Raw genomic sequence first — 20,633 nt, forward strand, 5'->3', positions numbered from 1 at the left:
CAATCGGAGGTTCCCATTTAGACGATCGTAACGATTCTTTGTTTATTTATACTAGCTTTTGTTCCGCCACTGCTTACCATATGATTTGTGTCATGTGTTTCTACGTTTTGCCGCGACAGCGCTGCCGCCATTGGCAGTGGTGAAACAACAAATAAAGTAGACTTTGTAGTTGGTTGAACTTTTAGCTGTTAATGGTGATAAAATCTTTGCAGGAAACGCTTGTTTTATTCGCAAATGTAGTGTAGTGTTATTGTTTTCCATTAAAGCTCCTATTTTGGTATGGAGGGCCAATTTGATGATCGTGAAAAGATGGTTGATCGTCAAGGAAGGTAATTGCGTTATACTTCTACTGCAAGCTAAAAGTTGATGAAATTTCACACTTGTAACTCCTTTTAACTAACTATTTAACTTAAAAATGAAAACACATGCCTATTCGGTAAGGGGATTAACGACAGTCAGTGTCGAGGATCCTGTTATGAACGCTTGGGTGAGAATTTAGCTTGTAATTAACTTGCGTTAGGTAGCGACAATCTGTAAGTAACCACTCAATTATTTATAACAAATTCATCCCGCAAACTAGTTTTATAATTATGTAAGTAGTATTCCGTCACATGTTTCTGTTACAGCTGTCTTCTGTTACGATACGCCAGTCAAAACTCGTTAGACGAAAGTTCCCAGAAACATATACCGCGTCCGAATGGAAAAGAAAAACCCCCTTACAGAAACCATCACCATTGCCATCGCGCATTCGATATTGTCAATAATATGAGATTGTAAGATGTTCGATATCCCTTCGACCAGTGACTTATTTATTTGGTTTAGGCAGAAACTTTTGTGCGACGTCGTTTTAATAGCTGAGAGTATAGAAATTCCCGCCCACAAGATGATTCTTGCGGCTTCGTCGTCCTACTTTTATGCGATGTTCACGAATTTTGAGGAGAGTAAACAAGATCGCATAACTTTACAGGGAGTGGATCACCAAGCCCTTTTGCTCTTAATAGAGTACATCTACACGTCAGAAATTCAAGTCACAGAGGAGAACGTTCAGGTAATAATTGATGATAATTAAGATCGTTTACGGTGAAGGAAAATCATTTTGATAGCCTTGCATTCATGACAGCAGGTAATGGTTAAATTGTACATTAATTAATGATAATTTACTGCGTGATTTATTGGCCATTAGTTTCTTATTGATATTATTTTTAATTAGCTCCCTAAGAATATTCAACAAGAGTTGCCGACATAGTTATAAAAAGACTTACCAAGCAATTTCTCTCAAAAACTAATTGTTTTCTTAGGCCTGCTTGTGCTAAAAATTAGATGCACCAAATTTGTATTAGGTTTGAGTACTGAGCCATTTGTTTTTGGCAAAACGCAAATAAATCATTCATCTAAAATACAAACGTAAACTTGTGTGAAACCATCAACATCGCTAACCAGTTTCTTACATTGCCTTATTTTTTTTAGGATTTTCTAGAGCTTTGCTCGATTTAAAAACTTTTGATATAGAAGTCACTGTTTGTAGGCTAATATTTAGTGCATCTCTGAAATGCACCTTGTTCCGTATACGAATGCTAAGGTAACTATTCACCTTCCTTACTGCATCACGTTCAAATTAACGAATAAGTTTAGAAATAAATTGCTTACTTTTTCTTGGTAAACCCCATGGCATTTTTAGCGTATACAACTTTTGGAATTCGGCACATTCCGCTTAACTACAGAACCATTGTTTCGTGGACTGCATGTACAAACGTATCTTAGAAGGATCCATTACAATTCAATCTTGTCATATTTTGGACACTTTTACAGGGTATTCCCGTAATAGTTGGTGCTATGTTGCTATCATTAATATAAGTAGGCATCATGTGCTCTTTTTGCGCCAAACTGGAAAATGGCCAACTAAGAATGCAAGGTACTGTATCTGAGAATCTATTCGTCGTAGAGGCTTGCCGTAAAAAATTTATTACTAAAACGCCCACGAGAAAAACCTGGAAAATATTTTTAAGCTTCTGAAATGACCGCTAGGGGGCGCAACTGCAATCTGGAATCTAAAAAAGTGATGTTTCTGTGAATTCCGCTATATTAACCTAACAAAAAAATGTCCGGTCTTTGAAGTTGACGATAATCTGAACAAGTTTTGTTTGACACTTTTTCCTGTATCTCTAAAAATGAAGTGGTGGGGGGGTATTCAAAGGTTTCCGTAAAGAACACCCTGTATCTTCGAAACGGCTGAACCGATTTAAACAAACTCGGGTTAGTTCAAAAGAGCTATTCTTCAGCTACAAATATTATAATGTTTGAAGTGTCGTTAGTTTCACATATCACCGCTTGAGGGTTTTTTTCGACATTCTGACAGAAATGCTTAATTTTCTCAAAAAAATTAAATGCATTGGTTCGGTTTTTTTTTCATGAAAAAGTAGCTAAATTATGCCTAAACAAGTTCGCGAAAACAGCATCTCGATATCTTGAGATATATTATATATATATATTTTTATATCGTGATTGCCAGCATTTCGAGCATTTACGGCGGCATTAAAAGCTTCTTTTTTTAAATCAATCCACCTTAGGGCTACAAATTATATAATAAAAATAATTCCGGAAAAATTAGCTTAAAAAAATAAAATTTTGAGGGTATAAAATTCTTTGGTCTAAATTTTAGGTTAGGAACAAGATATCGGCATCATTTTGTTCTAATTTTTTCAATTTTGGGTTTCAAAATTTGGTTTTGCGCATGCGCGGTGTCAACTTGCATATTTCTGAAAGCATATAAGTGAAATTGGATACATAGGCACTTGAAAATCTAACGCTAGGGGGAAACAAGTACCTTTTTGGTGTACACCAAAAATTCAAAAAAATTCAAATTCAAATTAATTCACGTTAATTCAAATTAATCACGTTCATTTTAATTTCACGTTAAAATTAATTCACGTTTAATTCAAATTAATTCACGTTAAATTCAAATTAATTCACGTTAATTCGAAATTAATTCACGTTTATTCAATTCAATAATTCACGTTAATTCAAATTAATTCACGGTAATTCATATTAATTCAAATTAATTCAGAGGGGTGTACACCAAAAATTCAAAGTTGATTCCCTCTAGATCTAACGCCAGTTTCAAAATTTGGTTTTGCGCATGTGCAATGCAAACTTTTTTATTTACGGAAGCATTTAAATAAAATTTAATTTGAAAGGGTCTCGTGGCTACGGGTATTTTGTCCGGCCCTAGAATTAATATGTATTATTAGGAGGAAAATACGCTCTCGTCATTTATGTTTGCATAATGACGTTTGACTTGTTTAGTGTAGTTTATATGTTTACTAAATGCACACATTATAAACATATTCATTATTTATATCATTATTTATATATTTATATATATTTTTTTTAAAAGAAGAAAGATTGTTATGGTTGCAACTTTTGTGACACATTATATATTTCTCTCCTAAGGTTTTTGTTCTACAGGGCGTTGTTTTTTCAGGGGTCATGTTCGATTTTCTCTCCCTGAACTTTTTCGTTGCGCCACTGGTAGATTGTGGAACAAGAATTTAATTTTCTGATTTCTTTTGGAAATTTTGGTCTGTGACCCTTTTCGAGAAGAAAAAAATAATTAATTTCTCGTAGTAAAAGAAAGTATAGTTTTTAAAATGGTCTAGTAGGCCATGTATTTATTCAGATAATCTCCTGTTTTTATTAGTTTAAATTGTAAGGTACAGTAGAACTATCACACCCTGTAGATAGGTAATGAAGCGTTCGCGGACTGAATTTAATATGAACTTTCAGTCATAAAATACGCCAAAGAATTAGTCCCTTCCGTATTTACATCATATTTTGATATTTGGGAACACCCGGTATAATTCTTCTTTGTTTTAAAATTACAAATTATTATAGTATTTATACTAATATTAATACTTTAGTTTACATTTTGAACTTCACGAAGAAATATATAATGAAATTCGCCCTTATCTTTCAATCTACCATAGCAGGTGGGGCGAACATTTTTTTCAAACCAACCGAGAGCTTGAGACCATAATGGTGGTGCAAAATTGAAGGGATTTTAAAAAACTAGCTAGTTCTATGCTTTGGGTTTTGGCCCTTGATGTATTTAGAAGAATCGTCCAATTTTTTCTCGACTTAATTGTGACACCTTGTATATTATGATAAATTATCAATTGTTTTTGAACATTGATAATAATAATAATAATGATATTGCCTTTAATTATCACCGAAAACAAAACAGAAATAAAATATCACACTTCTACAAGGCGAAGTTCAGTTTGACTGAGAGTACCGCCGTCAGTTCTTCCACTTAACCTTGGACAAATTGGATAAATGCTGTTTCCTTTTACTGTAAACTGTGACTAAATATAATAAACCGATTTTTGTTTAGATTTTACTTCCCGCTGCCAACATTTTGCAGTTAACAGACGTACGGGATGCGTGCTGCGAATTTCTGCAAGCCCAACTTCACCCGACCAATTGTCTAGGAATACGCGCGTTCGCGGACTTACACGGCTGTTTGGAGCTACTTAGTCACGCGGAGACCTACATCGAGCAGCACTTCTCGTGAGAGCACATAATGCATTTTACATTAAAATACCTAGTCGATTTTATAGGGAGATCATCGAATGTGAGGAATTTTTAAGTTTAAGTAGTCAACAAGTCTCCAAGCTTATTAGTAGCGACCGTCTTACCGTGCCAACGGAGGAAAAAGTAAAACGACAAGGTTATTGTGGTTTGTATTCATACGTTTATTTAAAAGGTATTCGAATGTGTGATATCTTGGGTTCAACACGATCTAGAGGAACGTCAAAAGTATTTATCCATTTTAATGGAGCATGTTAGGCTTCCCTTAATGTCTCAAGATTATTTGGTACAGAGAGTGGAAGAGGAACCTCTACTTAAACGTGACCTACAGTGTAAAGACTTCATTATAGAGGCTCTGAAATTTCACCTGTTAAAAGGTGACAATAAATTGTGTAGCATTAAAACTCCTCGAATGCGTCCACGTCAACCGGTTGGATTGCCGAAGGTACTACTAGTTGTAGGTGGTCAGGCGCCAAAGGCAATTAGAAGTGTAGAGTGCTTTGACTTTAGAGAAGAAAGGTGGTATCAGGTTGCTGAAATGCCTACGAGACGTTGCAGGTAGGAGAGTTGGAGTATCGTCGCAGACAGTCATCCTTTAATTTCAGAGCAGGTTTAGCAGTTATCAACGGACGGGTTTACGCCGTAGGCGGTTTCAACGGTTCTCTACGCGTGCGTACCGTGGACGTTTACGATCCGATCATCGATCAGTGGAGCACATGCGCCAGCATGGAAGCCAGACGATCGACGTTAGGAGTTGCAGTTTTGGGGAACTGCATATGCGCGGTGGGCGGATTTGACGGTTCCACTGGTCTAAATACGGCCGAAATGTTTGATCCTCGGACTCAAGAGTGGAAAACGATTTCGCCAATGTCGACACGTAGGAGTAGTGTCGGTGTGGGCGTCGTTAATGGTGTTTTGTATGCGGTAGGCTGAACGTTCGTCAAGTCTGGGCTGGTTTTTTGATTCTTTTTGTTGTAGGTAGGCGGATATGATGGAGCGTCACGTCAATGCTTAAGTGCCGTTGAATGCTACAACCCGGAAATGGATGTGTGGACCTCTGCAACCGATATGTCATGTAGAAGAAGTGGTGCGGGTACGTTGAATCATAATAGCATTCTTAAAATCATACATACATGAGTGGGAGATCATGTGCCGTTCTCTAGAACAACCGTTCATTTCCTAGGTGGATTAAATATTTTCGTTGACAAAGTGGGGGTTTCTCCGTGAAACATTAAATAACTAGCAGTCCTGGCGCACTTCATATCGTCCTTGGGAAATCTGTTTTTTTTTCCGTTCCCGTGGGAACTTCGGAAAGTTCTTTCCGAGTATATTTTAGCGTTTTCAGACAAAACTATGTTCTAAATCTCTCTTTTCAACTGTAAAATATAAAATCCCGATTTTTTCCTGTTCCCGTTCCCGTGGGAATTTCGGAAAGTGTTGCACTAACACAGAAACTTTCGCGGGCATACGTCCAATTATTCCCCAAAGTTTCATTGCAATAAGATGAACGGTTTAGACAGGCGTAAGAGAGAGACAGACAGACATTTATTTTTATTTATGTAGATAACAGCTGCAATTACAGTGTGCACATTTTAAATTTTGGAAGTTGTGTGAGTCAAGAGATGCCGTTTCAGGACATGGTGGTGATGTGTTGCAAAATCACACTGTGCACATTTTAAATATGTGAAAGTGTTGGTAAGTTAACATATGCCTATTAAACTTTGCTTTGCACTATTACCAGCACATAAGAAGACTACAGCGGGCTATGCGCAGATGACTAATTTAAAATCTGGCTCACTGTGGCGCACTAATAGGTGCACTTACAGTAGGCACTCTAAATTTTTCGTCAATGCCCGATTAGTGGATTTGTTTGAGATATGAAACATTGTTTGTCTTACATCTTCTATGTTGGCAATAAGTTCCTGTAGATGACTAAAGTAGGTACAAAAATATATTGATAAAGTGGTAAAGAGAAAGATGGAACACTTCATAGAAAAATAGGTACAAAAAGTCCACAACTGCATCTCTGTCATGGTCAAGGCAGGACCAAATGCCAAACCAAATTTTTGCAGCTGCAGCAGGTCAACTGAATCGAGTACCTACTGTAATAGTGGAGATGCGCGATCTTACGCCTTCTTACGTGTCAGGTACAGTAGTTCGTTGTATAATTACACTGTGCACATTTTAAATCCTTTAAAGACTTGAGAGATTTTGGTTCAGAATGTTGCAAAATTGTAACATGCAAAATTGCTAAACATTTAGAGGGTGATCCAAGTTGAATACTTTCTAATGGAAACACCCTGTATTTTAAGAGATACAAAAAAATGGATCTAGGTGTGTGGAGCTCAATTTTAAAGAGAATGTCATTAGTGCAAACAGAATTCAGCTATCGTTAATTGTTTGGTCGAATTTACTTGATTTTTTCTTTAACGCCCCATATTTTTCTTATTATCAAAGAATAGGTACACACTGTTAGTATAAAGCCTCTGTGCGTACCTAATCCATGAAATGTAGGTATACAGTTAGCAATCTGTTACTTGTGCATATTACTTTAATTTGATTAATTGGACAGTTGGTAAGATTGAAAACAATTGATTTGACGAATGTTCTTCTTCTTTACATTTATGATTTACATTTATGATAATTTTCTTCACATTTTTTTTCAATATTTTAATAGTTATGCTGCTATTCGGGTCGGGAGACAAATCCAACAAATTAACATTCATGAAAATCGGTCCAGCTATTCTTTTTTTTATACAGTGATATTCATTTAGAAGTAGACATAGGGATTTGTGTATTTTTTCCCTATGTCTAGTTTTAAATGACAAAAACCCTTTTGAAGGACGCCTAATTTTATGCAACCAAAATAACTTCTTCAAACAAATGAAGAGTTTGCTGTCATATTAATTAATTAATTGGTCTATTAGTGCCGACATTTTTATTTTTGTTCGTGTGCGATGTATTCAATTGAAGAAAAAGTTGATATTGTCAATTGGTACAGTTGTCAATTGGTACAGTTTAAGGAACATAAAAGACTTATTTTCTGTGTTAATTCCTAGTGGTTGTTTAAATGCGATGACAATTTTAATTTTAATTGAAGATTTTTGTGTAAGAGAATCCCATAAGAAACTTAAGGGAAATAGTGGCCGAATTGAATATCTATTCATCATAACGTAAAAGCATACTTTACTGTCATTTTTATTAATATCTACAATGACATGCAAATTGCGTGCGCAAGCTATTTTGGTTGCATAAAATTAGGCGGCTTTCAGAAGAGTTTTTGTCATTTAAAAGTAGACATAGGACATCTCTATGTATACTTCTAAATTAATAACACTGTATGTACAGTGCGTGAAGTTTAACTCTGAACATACAAACCTACAATCGGCGAATACCCATAAAATATCGGCCATTTTTCAAAAATTTAATATTTTGAAGGTTTCAATTTCGTTTAAGTTGCAAGAAATAGTGACACACCATCAAATATTGTCCATGTTAATTATTTCGACTGGAAACCTGGGAGCGGAGCGTCCTCTTTGGCGGCGCGTCTTCTCACAGCCGTACATTTTTAATTAACACACATTTCTTCTGCCATCTCTCACAGTACCATTTGCTGTGCAAATTTTTCGGTCCTAAGCTGGTCAGTTGTGCAGTATTCTTCGTCAGAGAATATTATTCCTTAAAAATGGCTCTAAATGTTGTGTGGGGCTATTTTACAAAAAACTGCACCATATACCAGTTTTGTAACTGAAAAAGATCAAAACTATAAGCCTGATTTGAGCACCAGTTACGTACACTGGAGTGCGAATACGTGGCCATGAGACATGAGGTCATATCGGCGATGCGGCCAATGTTGGTGATATTAATATCCGTATTGGTCTATCCCTAATGTTGATGGTTCAATTGATAATGAACAGACCAGAAAGAGAACTTGCCACGTTTTAATTGAAGAAGACCCAATTATCATCACTGTATAGCTCTGGCACTTGAGCTAAGAAAAATCTTGACGATTAATGTGCGCTTCGCAATATTGACCTGCTTATTTATTAGCTTATTTTGCTGACATTTTAAATACAGATGTTTCTAGTAAAGCCAAACATATCGTATATGGTAAAAATCGGCTGTGCACATGCGCAGACGGCGGAATGCCAGCTCTCTTATTTATGGAGATATTTCTTTGAAATTTTAGCTGAAGCTGGCTTTAGTAAATTCAAACATATCGCATACTGTGAAAGTAAGATGTGCGCATGCGCAGATTGTGCAAATGTTACCTTTCTTATTTATAGATATTTTTTGAAATTTTAACCATAGATGCTTCAAGTAAAGAAAAACATAGCGCACTTGCTATGGCCTTTTGGGATGTACTGATAAATGCATGGAAAATGAACTAAAGTTATTCGCCTTAGAGCGCAAATATTTTTACTAGTTTAAATAGTAGGCTATAGAAACAATTGATAAACACACATCGTATGTAATAATAAAATTCATGTTAGTTTAAAAAAATGTAATGACGAAACTAAAAACATATTTTGATTTGCATGTACAGCTCTACCCTGTCTACTTATAATTTTTTTTTTTTAAATAAATAAACGTTTAATGAAAATAATAGAACAAGAACAAATTACATATAATTTGTATACACATTCTAAAAATGGAGCTACAATCATTATTGTTATTATAAAAATTTTATGCAGAAAATGACAAACAAAAAAGAGGAAACAATGAAAATTAAAACGTGAAGAAAGTGGTATTAAAACAAGGAAATTGAAGGAAGTATATCAATTATTTAATACTAAAAATGTTCAAAAAATCCGCCATGATGATTAATGCACAAGTTAACATCTATTTAAAACAGAATTCGTTGCGTGGCCAAGCAACAGGGAAAATATTTCTTTTAAATGATTTTGTACTGTTTTTTGATTATGAGGTGGTGCCCCATCGTGTTGATGCCAAGTGTCAACGATGCCCCACCACATATTAAATCGAAACTTAATCTAGGGTGGGTCTTCTTTGTTCCACGTGATGCGAATTTTCTTGGATCTATTAAATACTTAATATTGAAAAAAAGTATTGTACTGTTTACGAAATACTAGCACCCTAATCATAGATTTACTTCATAATCGCTTACACGTTTCCTCTATTTACGTAGGTGTCGGCGTGTTAGAGGGGATCCTCTACGCAGTGGGAGGTCACGATGGTCCATTAGTTCGTAAATCGGTCGAATCTTATGATCCAGAAACTCGAACGTGGAGTTCGATTACAGACATGACTTTGTGTAGAAGAAATGCGGGAGTCGTTTCCATGAGTGGCCTGTTGTATGTGGTGGGAGGCGATGACGGTACGAGCAATCTCGCGTCCGTTGAAGTGTATAACCCGAAAACGGACACTTGGACCATGTTACCTAGCAGTATGAGTATCGGACGTAGCTACGCCGGAGTTGCGATAATGGATAAGCCCATTTGAAATTTAAACTTTGCTAGCAGTGGGGTCGAGGTCTCGGAAAGGTGAGTCGAAATGTCCGTTTGAATACAGCAGTTATTTATTTGATAGTTACGGGAACGATGGAGCTGAAGGAGCTGTTGGATATGAGAGATTGGAGAATATCTACGAATCTGTTAATAATGACCCCAATGGTAGCAACGATAATCACAGTATATATGAAAGAATCGGTATCGACCCTAGTTCGGCTCAAATCGCTCGGTCACTGTCCGTACTAAACAATGTTGAGGAACCGGGCTACGTAAACGACATGCCCGGTTGTAGTTTGTACGGACGTATAGGTAATACATACGGTCGATTGGATATTATCGGGCAAGGAATAGGAAGAATTGAAAGACATTTATCTTCTTCGTGTAGTAGCGGCATGGATAATAATCATTACTCTTTAGAAAATGTTTACGGTACCGTCGACGGAACAGGAAGGATAAGTAAAGTTTCCGTGCAATGGTTACTAGTTAACAAATGGCTTCCTATGTGGATTAGTAATACCAGTAACGGAATGGATTATAAAGTCTTGAACTTCCTAGTCGACGAAAATGATGACAATGACGATGGAGTTAGATAGTGACTTGTAGCATTAAGTACTTCTTAACGCAGGACATTTAATTTTATAATTTTATTGTAGTGAAGTGAATTGTACCAGTGTATAAATAAATTAGCGGTACTTGTTTACATACTGAGTAACAAAATAGAATAGTAAGTATTTTTAATCAGTTTTCATGCCGTCTGGTTATCCAATTGTGGTTAGTTAGGCAGTCTAGTAAATGTAAACTTCAACTACAGACCAAATTGTGGGCATTTCTTTGGTAGAGGTGGTAGGGATTTTGGTATAGCATGTCGACGAAATTTTAAAAACAATTTTTTTGGGTTAAGTAAGCTTAGAACCCACTTGTTTTATATTCCCTAAAATTTTTTTGCCGACCTGTGGTGTGCAAGATTTTTGCAGCTTGTCCTATTTAACAAAATACACTGTTGCCATTTTAAAAAAAAGTACGAGAACGAAAATAAATTAGCACTTTTTCTTTAAGAGACTCTTGTATTTTGGTTGAGACTGCAGTGTATCTCAGCTGTTTTTAAAGTTAGACGCAAACTTGCGCTTTTGCGACCATGTGCCAATTATAGATATTTTTACGTAGAATCCAGTAGCGTGCTAAATAAAATTGTTTGGACCTCCGTTTTTGAAATTTGACACAAAGTTAGTATTTTTTCAAATACAACACTATATCTTACGTCATTTGTTTTGCATTCTTTTTCCAGATTACATTGATTTATCACAACCCATATTTCTTTAATTTTAGCCTTGAAAATCAATAAAAACCTTACTTTTTATTGTTTTTAAATAGTATGCCATGGATTAACAGCGATTTAGTTTAGTTTATTGTATCCATGGTAACCAGCCAATACCAATCAGACAGACTGACTTTTGTTGAGTGTATGGAAGTTTTGCTCGATACACTATTCGTCCATAGTTTATGTCCTTTTCTGTCTCCCCAGACGAATGCATGGCAGTTGAAATCACCCGCTATCACCAAGCTTTTCGTGTGTGCTAGTCACAGCAAGTTTTTCAGCGTATTTTCCTCAAAGTGAAAAATCGCTATTGGCTGCACTTTGATGTCCGTCCGTCTGTCCGTCACACGTACTCCTCCTAAACCACTGAACCGATTTTGGCGATATAGGACTCATGTGAAAGGGCTTGGTCCCAATGATTCCGTTTTTGGTTTTGCGCATGCGCAGTGTCAAAAATTTAGTTTAACGCATGTGCGATGCTAACTTTTTTATTTTAGAAGATATTTAAATGAAACTTTATATGTAAACACTACGAATATAAGTAAAATTAACGCCAGTTTCAAAGTTTGCTTTGGCACATGCGCAATGCCAACTTTCTTATTTATGAAGGCATTTAAATGAAATTTTATACATAGGCATTTAGCATAAAGACAAATCTAACACCAGTTTTAAAATTTGGTTTTGCGCATGCGCAATGCCAACTTCCTTATTTATTGAAGCATTTAAATGAAATTTTAACACTTAGGCACTTGGAATACAAGCAAATCTAACACCTGTCTTAACTATTAATGAAACTAAAACTAATACCGGTTTCAAAATTACTGTTTACGCATGCTGTATGTTTTATTTATGAAGGTATTCAATAAAATTTCTAATGTGGACAATGCGCAATGCTATTTACGAAAGTATTTAAAAGCGATTCATGAAGAGGATGGGACAGCATTAACAATTAGAAAGAAAATACACTCTCGTCATTTATGTTTCAAATAGCCCCTTATAATTTTTTTTTAAGTTATTCGACAGATTTTAATATTCTATTTTTCTTTGTACAACCTACAAAAATTATGCTGTTTTATTACAAAAAATGGAGAAAAAAAATGTTAAAAGTCAAAAAACTAAATTTTTTTTGGCAAAACGGTTATTTTGATTTCGTTAAAATTATGGCAGTGCACATTAGGCATAAAGGATGTGAAACTGTCAAAATTTTTTTTAAATATATGAGTTTTTAGGGCCGTGACATACAAATAGTAACCCATATTTTTAGCGCATTTCCCAACGAAGTTGGGTGCACTATTGCAGTCACTTTGTCTGTACGTCTGTCTGGGGCTTTAACTACTCCTACAGTTTTCGAGATATTAAGTTCGTTCTTATTTTAGCATTCGGTAGCGTATAACTCTAGCACCTGAGCCAAGGAAAATCTTGACAATTAAACTGCGCAATGTCGACTTCCTTATTTATTTATATATTTTGTTGAAATTTTAACCACAGATACTTCTGGTGAAGGCAAATATATCGCGTTTACGGCCAGTTGCACCAAAAAAATAATCCAGGATTATTGTTTAATCCGGTATTAAGACATTTAATTTGCTTTATATTGCAGTAGGTAGCCATAATCAAATGTCTAAATTCTTGTTTAAACTCAGATTTGGCAAATAATGTAAGATTTTGATTATAATTCGCTTTCCTGCAACCGGCCGTTAGTAAAAAATCAGTTGTGCGGCGCCTGCGCAACGCCAACTTTTTTGTTTATGGAGATATTTCTTTGAAATTTTAACCATATATATGCCTCTATACTGCATTCATTATAAGAAGGTAGTAGATGGCGCTGTGTTTGAAGATAAGCACACACAGGAAAAATATAAACCGGCACCAAATTATTGTAAAGTAGAAATATTCCGCACTGCACACAGAAATAAATCTTTGACATTAACAGCTAATGACACTTCAACAGTTTAGTTGGCAACAGAAACTACCAGTTTGCAAAATTCGCCACTCGTTTTATGTTTAGCGTAACACTGACTCGTGTATTAACCAATCACCAGTGGCGTATTTACGGGGGGGATGAAGGGGATATATCCCCCCCAGAAGAATTGAGTTAATCATCATAGCTATTAGGTATTTAGGTAATACTCCGCTATCCGCTCCGCCCACTTTAAAATAAAGGCAATAATATATAGGTATATATAGAGAGCAATTTTGGTTTTGGTTAAAGTCTAAAGTCACTAAAATCTAAATATTCTGTAGTATTCACTATTCAGTGAGTGATCAGTGTTGGCAGTCAACGATTTGGTTATTCGGCATCGATCGGCAATTCGCTACATTGATGCCCAAAATAACAAATAGGTATCAGGTACTTAGTACTGCTACTGAGGTGAGGTACCTGCGTCCTGCCTTTCACGAAATGACGAAAATAAGAATTTTAAATTTTAAAAACAGGAATTTTTTTGCCCATAACTTTTGATTGAGACGTCTAATCGAAAAAGTACGAATCGTTTTGGATTCTACGCACCCAAATTAATCAGAAAAAGTTTTTTCCCGAGAAATTTTGGTGCAGTCGATTTTTGGAAAAAAAGGAAGGTTATACACTGCCTTTTTTTTGCCCCGAAAAAAAAATTGTCTCAGATCGACCGGAAAAAAATATTTTCTTATAGAATGTGGCCTGTAGAATCCATAATTTCAAACAGTTCCAAGATCGGACTACTAGATTAAAAGTTACAGCCCTTTGAATTTGTTGTCGAAATTGGTTTTTTGCCCATAAATATACCAATAAATATACAAAAGTAAATAAAACACGTGAAGTCGATGGAGTATTAATAAGTATTCTTTATTTGGATATTTATATTGACAGTGATGATTTATAAAATGAAACGCGCACAAGTATTTACGAGAGAACGTATCATAGACAAGTCAGATCAGTATTTAATTAGCAAAGTTTAAAATTATCGATCTCACGAGTGATCTAACTCAAACTAGAACCTTCACATCTACATTGTAGCAGAAAGCTTTTACTGAAAATTTGAAGTTTATAGCTGAGATCTCAGCCCGACAGCCAGCCAGCCAAAACGAATATAATTAAATAGCGTATTTCTTTTTCAAAAATGCGCCAAAAATTATCAACTATTGCGAACTAATTAGAATTATTAATTCAATATGGGGTAAACTTTGTTTTTGTCCGAGTATAACAATCGAATTGGGAAGAAACGAAAATGAATAGCGGGTTATATCTAGGTGGTAACGGTTATGTATGATGGTTTTGAAGCAAGCGTTTTTACCTGGGATAGATATCAGTTTCAAGGGATGATTTATTGGAGGTTAACTGCATAAGCGAGACAAATTTGGGTGTAGCCGAGGGCGTAGGGGTCATTTCTTTTGTGAGCTGCTACTACCAGTTCCGGAATCTTATATTTCATTCAATGTTACTTCATTAATTTATATACAGGGTGTCCCATTTATCTTGAGACAGTCGATTAGTACGAAAACTAGGGGAGATATCAAAAAATGATTTATATAAAATCTTTTTTTTTATGGAGGGACCCATTTAATGCTGCTATTACACATTTTTACATAACTGTCCCGTAAGGGTCAAGTGTAGGGCAACTAATTTTTTCAAATAGAACCCTATACGTTTTTATGGATTATTCTACATTGGAAAAAAATGTTTTCCCTACACTTACTATTCTTGAAGAAGCCCTTCTAAAAGCGCTATTTTTGAAGAGATGTAAAAATTGGTTTAAAGTTAATAGTAAAGAAGGACCCCAATAAAACACAAAAACGCCGGTAGATTAAAAGTCTGGATCGTTATTAATATATATACTCACAAAGGATTACATCTATCTGTACAATTTTATCTACACTGTATGAATTAAAAAGCAAACACAGAATTTTTCCATTACCTAGAAGTTAACTTTCTGTAAATATACAATTAATTTGTTCATTATCAAACTAAAATCACTTAAGAAAATATCAGTCTTAATTTGTTTCAAGACACAACACCCAATTTGTAGACTCCACTTGTAAAATAGCAACTCCTGAGGTGTGAGATACCACCCGTTTTTAGTACTTTTAAGCACTTTTGTATGTAACTAAAATTGTTATTAGAATTCGGTGTGAATTCCTACTTTTTCAAAATCTTAATTAAATCATTATTAGCGAAATATACACTGCCACTTACGGATCAAAATGTTAAAAAAGGCACCTTACCAAACCAGTTGAAAAACATTAAATTAGCTTTACATTCTACATATTATTATATTTTGTAAAGGATAAAATTAAGTTTTAACCAAAATTGATGCAAAGTACAATAGGCAATACATCAAAAGCACACCAATCCACATGAATTACAAAGTACAGTTTAATCACAAATAAAAGGGAGAGTTGCCTACAAAGTGATTTTTGAAAAAAGCTGCATCTGCAAATAATAACAATCAATCGCTATTCTTAATAAGAAACGCCTCGCATTCCTTATCTTTGGAAATATTCTGATTTGTATGATCGTTTTCGTACTCTACAAAGTCATCAAACAAACTAGGCCACGCCTCATTATCATCGTAACAACTCAAATCATTCCCGACCGCCTCTGAGAAATTAAGGAACATATTCCACGTGTCACGAGGGATGCCTCTAATCACGGGACGATTCTCTACAAAGTTCAACCATCTGTTCAAGATCGGCGGTTCGCGTACTGTAAAAACTAGTCTCCACAACACTACCGCCATATCCGACGGAAGAATTCTTTGTCCTACGACCGAATCCAATCCGAATTTAAAAGTAAATCTGTACAAGTCTTTAAACAGTTCGGGATCATTACTGACCTCGTTGACTATTTCCGGTAAACGTGACTGAATACTTTTAATCGAATCGGCGCGCATTATTTTAAGACCGCGAACGAATTCCACCCTCGAAAACCGGCACATTTGTTCCGCGTTCAATTTCCACGCCAGCACGAGAACTTTAAACTCGTCGGGGCAGACCTGCAGATCCTTGCACAACTGTTCGATGCCCTCCGCTAGTATCGCGTCTTCCGTTTCGTCTTTGTAAAGATCGAAGAGGGAGTTCAGTTTTGTGTCCGACGGCTTGCTATCGGAAACTCCCATCGCTCCGACCAATTTTATTTGCGAACGACGCTGGTACGAGCAGAATCTGGTGATCGGAGTTGCTATTAATGGTTCCGGTAGTACGGCGATGTGATTTCCATTGCTTAGAATGCTTGTATCGATTGGTACCGATGTTACAATGTGACTTGGAGCTGGATAAAGATGGCCTTCTGGCATTTCTGTAAAAGGAATGTGACAGAGATCATTGAGGATAGCTGGAGTAGCATGTACCCTCTTTGCAGTTAGTTGTACCGCTGTCGAGAGCCGTAGGTGGAGGCTCCTTTAAGCAAGTAAAGCAATTGCCCATTTGAGGGCTTCGAGCTCCGTCGAATATGAAGATTAAGTTGCGAGGGACACAGTTGCATTGCCCGTCTTGTGTTTACAACTTGACAGGTGACAGTTCTGTAAAATACATCATTCAGAAACGTACAACAATCCTCGATTAACCTACCTTAAGGTTCAACTTCTAAGTTAATGCACTCTGCATGGATAAGAGAGCACCTTAACAAAAGGCTCTGGTTGATAAACTCATCTTTAAATAAATGGACTGCCCGTTCGGGTTATAAACTCAATCACTTTGTGAAAATTAACACTGGTCACATACTTAAAAGTCGTGCAGTGTTTAATTTTTATTGAAAAAAAGTAAAAAGTTGATTAAATAAAATGAAAATACGAGGACAAGGAGAATGACACCACTGTCATCACTGTACATGACATAACTGTATACTTCAGTTCGCAGCTGATACGGTTGCATTCAAGCAAAATGTTATGAAGTATTTGTGTAGGTGGCATCATTGAATTTATAAATTCAATGGTGGCATGTTAAAAAAATTGAATTGATGATGCCCCTATTCCTATTTACAGAAACTGAGTGTTCAGCCCAGAGCTGGGTAAAGCTCTCTTGAAAAGGGCTTGCAAGCCCTAAGCACTTTTATGTGATGAAAGAAAGCTTGGAATTACCAAGCACTTTCTAGAGTAATTGAAAATACATAAAGCACCAAGCCCTTGGAAAGTGCTTGAAGCGATTAAAAGTGCTTGAATCACAGTAATTGACAATATAAATTAATATAAATATAAACAATATAAAGCACCTTTCATATTACTGGAAACCAGGGTTTCTAGTCTATAACTTTTGATTGAGACGTCTGATCGAAAAAGTACGAATTGTTTTGGATTCTACGCACCAAAATTAATAAGAAAAAGTGTTTTCCCGAGAAATTTTGGTGTAGTCGATTTTTGGTAAAAAAGAAGGTTATACACTGCCTTTTTTTGAGCCCCGAAAAAAAAATTGTCTCAGATCGACCCGGAAAAAAAATTTTCTTATAGAATGTGGCCTGTAGAATCCATAATTTCAACAGTTCCAAGATTGGGCTACTAGTTCAAAAGTTACAGCCCTTTGAATTTTTTTTCCAAATTGGTTTCTAGTCTATAACTTTTGATTGAGAAGTCTGATCGAAAAAGTACGAATTGATTTGGATTCTACGCACCCAAATTAATAAGAAAAAGTGTTTTCCCGAGAAAATTTTGGTGTAGTCGATTTTTGGTAAAAAAAGGAAGGTTATACACTTCTACTATTCTTGGTATTTAGTATTTTGGCGGTTTGATGTTATTTTCTGGCCTTTTATAAAAATGTTTAATTTCGTGGTAATTGATTAGGTACTTTTTTTGCCGTTCAGGTAATGTATCTTATGTATTATATACGCGGCAGTAAATTATCTGATGTATACCTATCGTAAATTAAGGGTTTTCTGAATTCGTCGCCTAATTCACGATAAGAGCTTCGTTATGAAAGTGCTTGAAGCTCTTTGTAAGTGCTTTAAGCTCTTTGAAAATGCTTGAAGCTTTTTAGAAGTGCTCGAAATTGTATGAAAGTGCTTCAAGCAGTTCAATAGGGCTTGAAGCTCCAAGCACTTTTAAAAAGTGCTTGGTAATTGAAGCACTTTTTCCTGAATTAGAAAAGTAATTGAAGCACAGAGCTCTAAGCACTAAAAGTAATTGAAGTCGTTTACCAAGCACTTTTTCAAAGCACTACCCAGCTCTGGTTCAGCCTCTACAGGTGTTAGAGCTATGTAAGTGTTTCCCAGTCCATTTAAAAGTCTGCTAACAGAACCCTTAGACTTCCAACAATTTTGAAGAGTCTCAAAGGTTTTCTAGATGCTTTGAGAGGTTTTTATAGTCTTTAAGGTCTTTATTAGTGTTTTAAGAGCTCATAGCAATATGGGATACAGATTTGTGTACATTTGTGAATACATGTTCTTATTAGTAGCCTTGGAAATATCGTACTTATACCTTTAAATGCAAAATGGCACTTTTAAGATACCTATTAACAAGGAAGTAGGGACTAACAAATTTTATGATTGTACCTGAGGCAGTAAAAAGTACAAAGGTGTGAAAGAAATGTTGTTTTTCTCTAGTAAATAAATAAATAAATATTGAAATTCAACAAAAGTCCATTGTAAAAAATAGATAATGCGTTAAAGTTATGAAATTTAAAATATTGCAGATGTAATTTTGATTTGTAAACAGATCAGATCACTATGTTAAAACTGAGAAAGCGAATTAGTAAACACATTTTCACCCCTCGACATCAAGGAATCGATTGCGAAGTCAATGGTACTGTTATATTAGTTCCCTATTGAAATGCTTACAGTCCAAAATACATAATTAAAGAACTGTTCGAACAAATTCCTACATTTACACCTCACAGAGGTAGTAAATTTAATTCAAATTTGTGTAAAAAAAATCAATAAAAATAGATCTTCGTAGGCACCCTGTACGTACACGACAATAGACGGTGATGATTGAACGTAGCCCTACCTGGGTAGAACTGTCGCCTGTCGGATCGGTAAAGTAGATTTCTTTTTTGATAGTAGATTTTTTCATCCGTTCCAAGTTCATTTTTCATCTCAAGTTATCAAAAAATGGGTTTTGGCGATTATCCGGTAGAATACAATCCCAAAACTCACGGCCCATACGACCCAGCACGTTACTATGGGAAAGGTAAGCCCCTGAGTAATTTTGGCAAACTTAACCTACCCCTTTTTTTCTATTACATAATCCTTTAATCTTTGCTGCTACTTTAACTGCATGTTTCTGATGTAGCTGATACGCCACTTGCTCAAGTAAAACTAGGAGAACTTACCGGATGGCTGGGTCGTCGTAACAAGTCTCCACGTGCCATGGTGGCGTGTGTCAGCCGAGGTTAGTATTGCAAACCGTATGCGGAATTCTAATCGTTCGTGTCATAGCATTTTGGAGATGGCAGCATAAGTATGTTCAACCGAAACGGGGTGGAATTGCTCCAGTGTTTCAAGTGATCTTTGGTTCTATGGCGCTCTTCTACATTTTGAATTATCGTCGAATAAGTAAGCATATTCACTGAATAAAATCAGAGTCTAATACTTCCGTTATTTTAGGCCACCACAAAAATTACAAATACCATTAATCGTTTCTGAAATTGGAGTAGTAAATGCAACGCAATGAATTCATAGTTAATATAATTGCAGTTTGTTCATGTAATTTGTCGTCTTGTAATCTGAGACGTCCTCGTAATAAATTTCATTAATGTACGATACTGTATCTTTAGCCGCCTTACTATTCTATAATTTAAACGTTTATTTAGTACTAAGGTGGGTTTTCCCTTTTCTTTTTATTGTTAGTGTAGCTGTAGAGAATAGACCATGGGAGATGCTTTCTTATGGAAACTTATGTTACTTGTCATGACCTCAATTCAAATTATATGAGAAAATCGCTTGCAAAAAGAGGCATTGGCCTGCAGTCGCAAGGGTCCCTGGTTCCAATCCGAGTTCGGGCATGGATATTTGTAAATGGATAGTGGGTTGGGCTCAGCTGAAGCCCCGCTCACTTAAATAAATATGCATACTGTAAGTCAAAACATTGATCAATGGGGCATTTCTAAAACAGCCAATTTCCATGAGGACCTAATTTTCTCAAGCTCTATCCGGAATTTTTGAGTGTCCTTGTAACTAACACAGCTAGATGGTTCTTGAAAGTTTTATACAAGCATCTAGAAAAGGTCTAGACTTTTAATGGGACCTAGAAAGCTGCTCAGAGGCCTATGAGCTTGCAAAGTTCTCGGCATAGCAAGTGTAGTAATCAAAATCTCTGCGAGATAGTCGATTTCTGTGGCAAAGCTTTAAAATTAGA

At 35.8% G+C, this 20,633-nt stretch overlaps 3 protein-coding genes across 3 annotated transcripts; 2 read left to right on the forward strand and 1 right to left on the reverse strand.

The window, feature by feature from the left end:
* Positions 1–123: 123 nt before the first annotated feature.
* On the forward strand, positions 124–10,758 carry LOC116178823 (ring canal kelch homolog). Its single transcript, XM_031498445.1, has 10 exons — positions 124–329; positions 627–773; positions 823–1,048; positions 4,391–4,566; positions 4,617–4,713; positions 4,763–5,145; positions 5,193–5,511; positions 5,566–5,680; positions 9,737–10,091; positions 10,138–10,758. Exons 1-9 carry the CDS (start codon positions 280–282, stop codon positions 10,048–10,050), a joined length of 1,827 nt encoding a protein of 608 aa, XP_031354305.1. The 5' UTR covers positions 124–279; the 3' UTR covers positions 10,051–10,091; positions 10,138–10,758.
* A 4,410-nt stretch (positions 10,759–15,168) lies between these two features.
* On the reverse strand, positions 15,169–17,187 carry LOC116178824 (DCN1-like protein 3). The gene is made up of 3 exons (XM_031498446.1): positions 16,918–17,187; positions 16,698–16,868; positions 15,169–16,645 (listed from the first exon to the last, which is right to left on the reverse strand). The coding sequence occupies exons 2-3, from the start codon at positions 16,771–16,773 to the stop codon at positions 15,798–15,800; spliced, it is 924 nt and encodes a 307-aa protein (XP_031354306.1). The 5' UTR covers positions 16,774–16,868; positions 16,918–17,187; the 3' UTR covers positions 15,169–15,797.
* A 2,116-nt stretch (positions 17,188–19,303) lies between these two features.
* On the forward strand, positions 19,304–20,036 carry LOC116178825 (putative ATP synthase subunit f, mitochondrial). The gene is made up of 4 exons (XM_031498447.1): positions 19,304–19,466; positions 19,569–19,667; positions 19,715–19,831; positions 19,883–20,036. The coding sequence occupies exons 1-4, from the start codon at positions 19,388–19,390 to the stop codon at positions 19,909–19,911; spliced, it is 324 nt and encodes a 107-aa protein (XP_031354307.1). The 5' UTR covers positions 19,304–19,387; the 3' UTR covers positions 19,912–20,036.
* The last annotated feature ends 597 nt before the right edge of the window (positions 20,037–20,633 follow it).

This window comes from Photinus pyralis, unplaced genomic scaffold (assembly GCF_008802855.1).
Source record: "Photinus pyralis isolate 1611_PpyrPB1 unplaced genomic scaffold, Ppyr1.3 Ppyr1.4_LG8, whole genome shotgun sequence".
NCBI lineage: Eukaryota > Metazoa > Arthropoda > Insecta > Coleoptera > Lampyridae > Photinus > Photinus pyralis.

What these genes read in the sequence shown, in the direction of transcription:
- LOC116178823 (XM_031498445.1), top strand. Translation starts at nt 280, where the DNA reads ATGGAGGGCCAATTTGATGATCGTGAAAAGATGGTTGATCGTCAAGGA. An exon ending in ATGGTTGATCGTCAAGGAAG is followed by an intron (nt 330 to 626) that starts GTAATTGCGTTA and finishes TTTCTGTTACAG; the next exon opens with CTGTCTTCTGTTACGATACG. An exon ending in ATGTAGAAGAAGTGGTGCGG is followed by an intron (nt 5,681 to 9,736) that starts GTACGTTGAATC and finishes CTATTTACGTAG; the next exon opens with GTGTCGGCGTGTTAGAGGGG.
- LOC116178824 (XM_031498446.1), bottom strand. Translation starts at nt 16,773, where the DNA reads ATGGGCAATTGCTTTACTTGCTTAAAGGAGCCTCCACCTACGGCTCTC. An exon ending in TACAACTAACTGCAAAGAGG is followed by an intron (nt 16,646 to 16,697) that starts GTACATGCTACT and finishes TTCCTTTTACAG; the next exon opens with AAATGCCAGAAGGCCATCTT.
- LOC116178825 (XM_031498447.1), top strand. Translation starts at nt 19,388, where the DNA reads ATGGGTTTTGGCGATTATCCGGTAGAATACAATCCCAAAACTCACGGC. An exon ending in AGCACGTTACTATGGGAAAG is followed by an intron (nt 19,467 to 19,568) that starts GTAAGCCCCTGA and finishes TTTCTGATGTAG; the next exon opens with CTGATACGCCACTTGCTCAA. An exon ending in TTTGAATTATCGTCGAATAA is followed by an intron (nt 19,832 to 19,882) that starts GTAAGCATATTC and finishes CCGTTATTTTAG; the next exon opens with GCCACCACAAAAATTACAAA.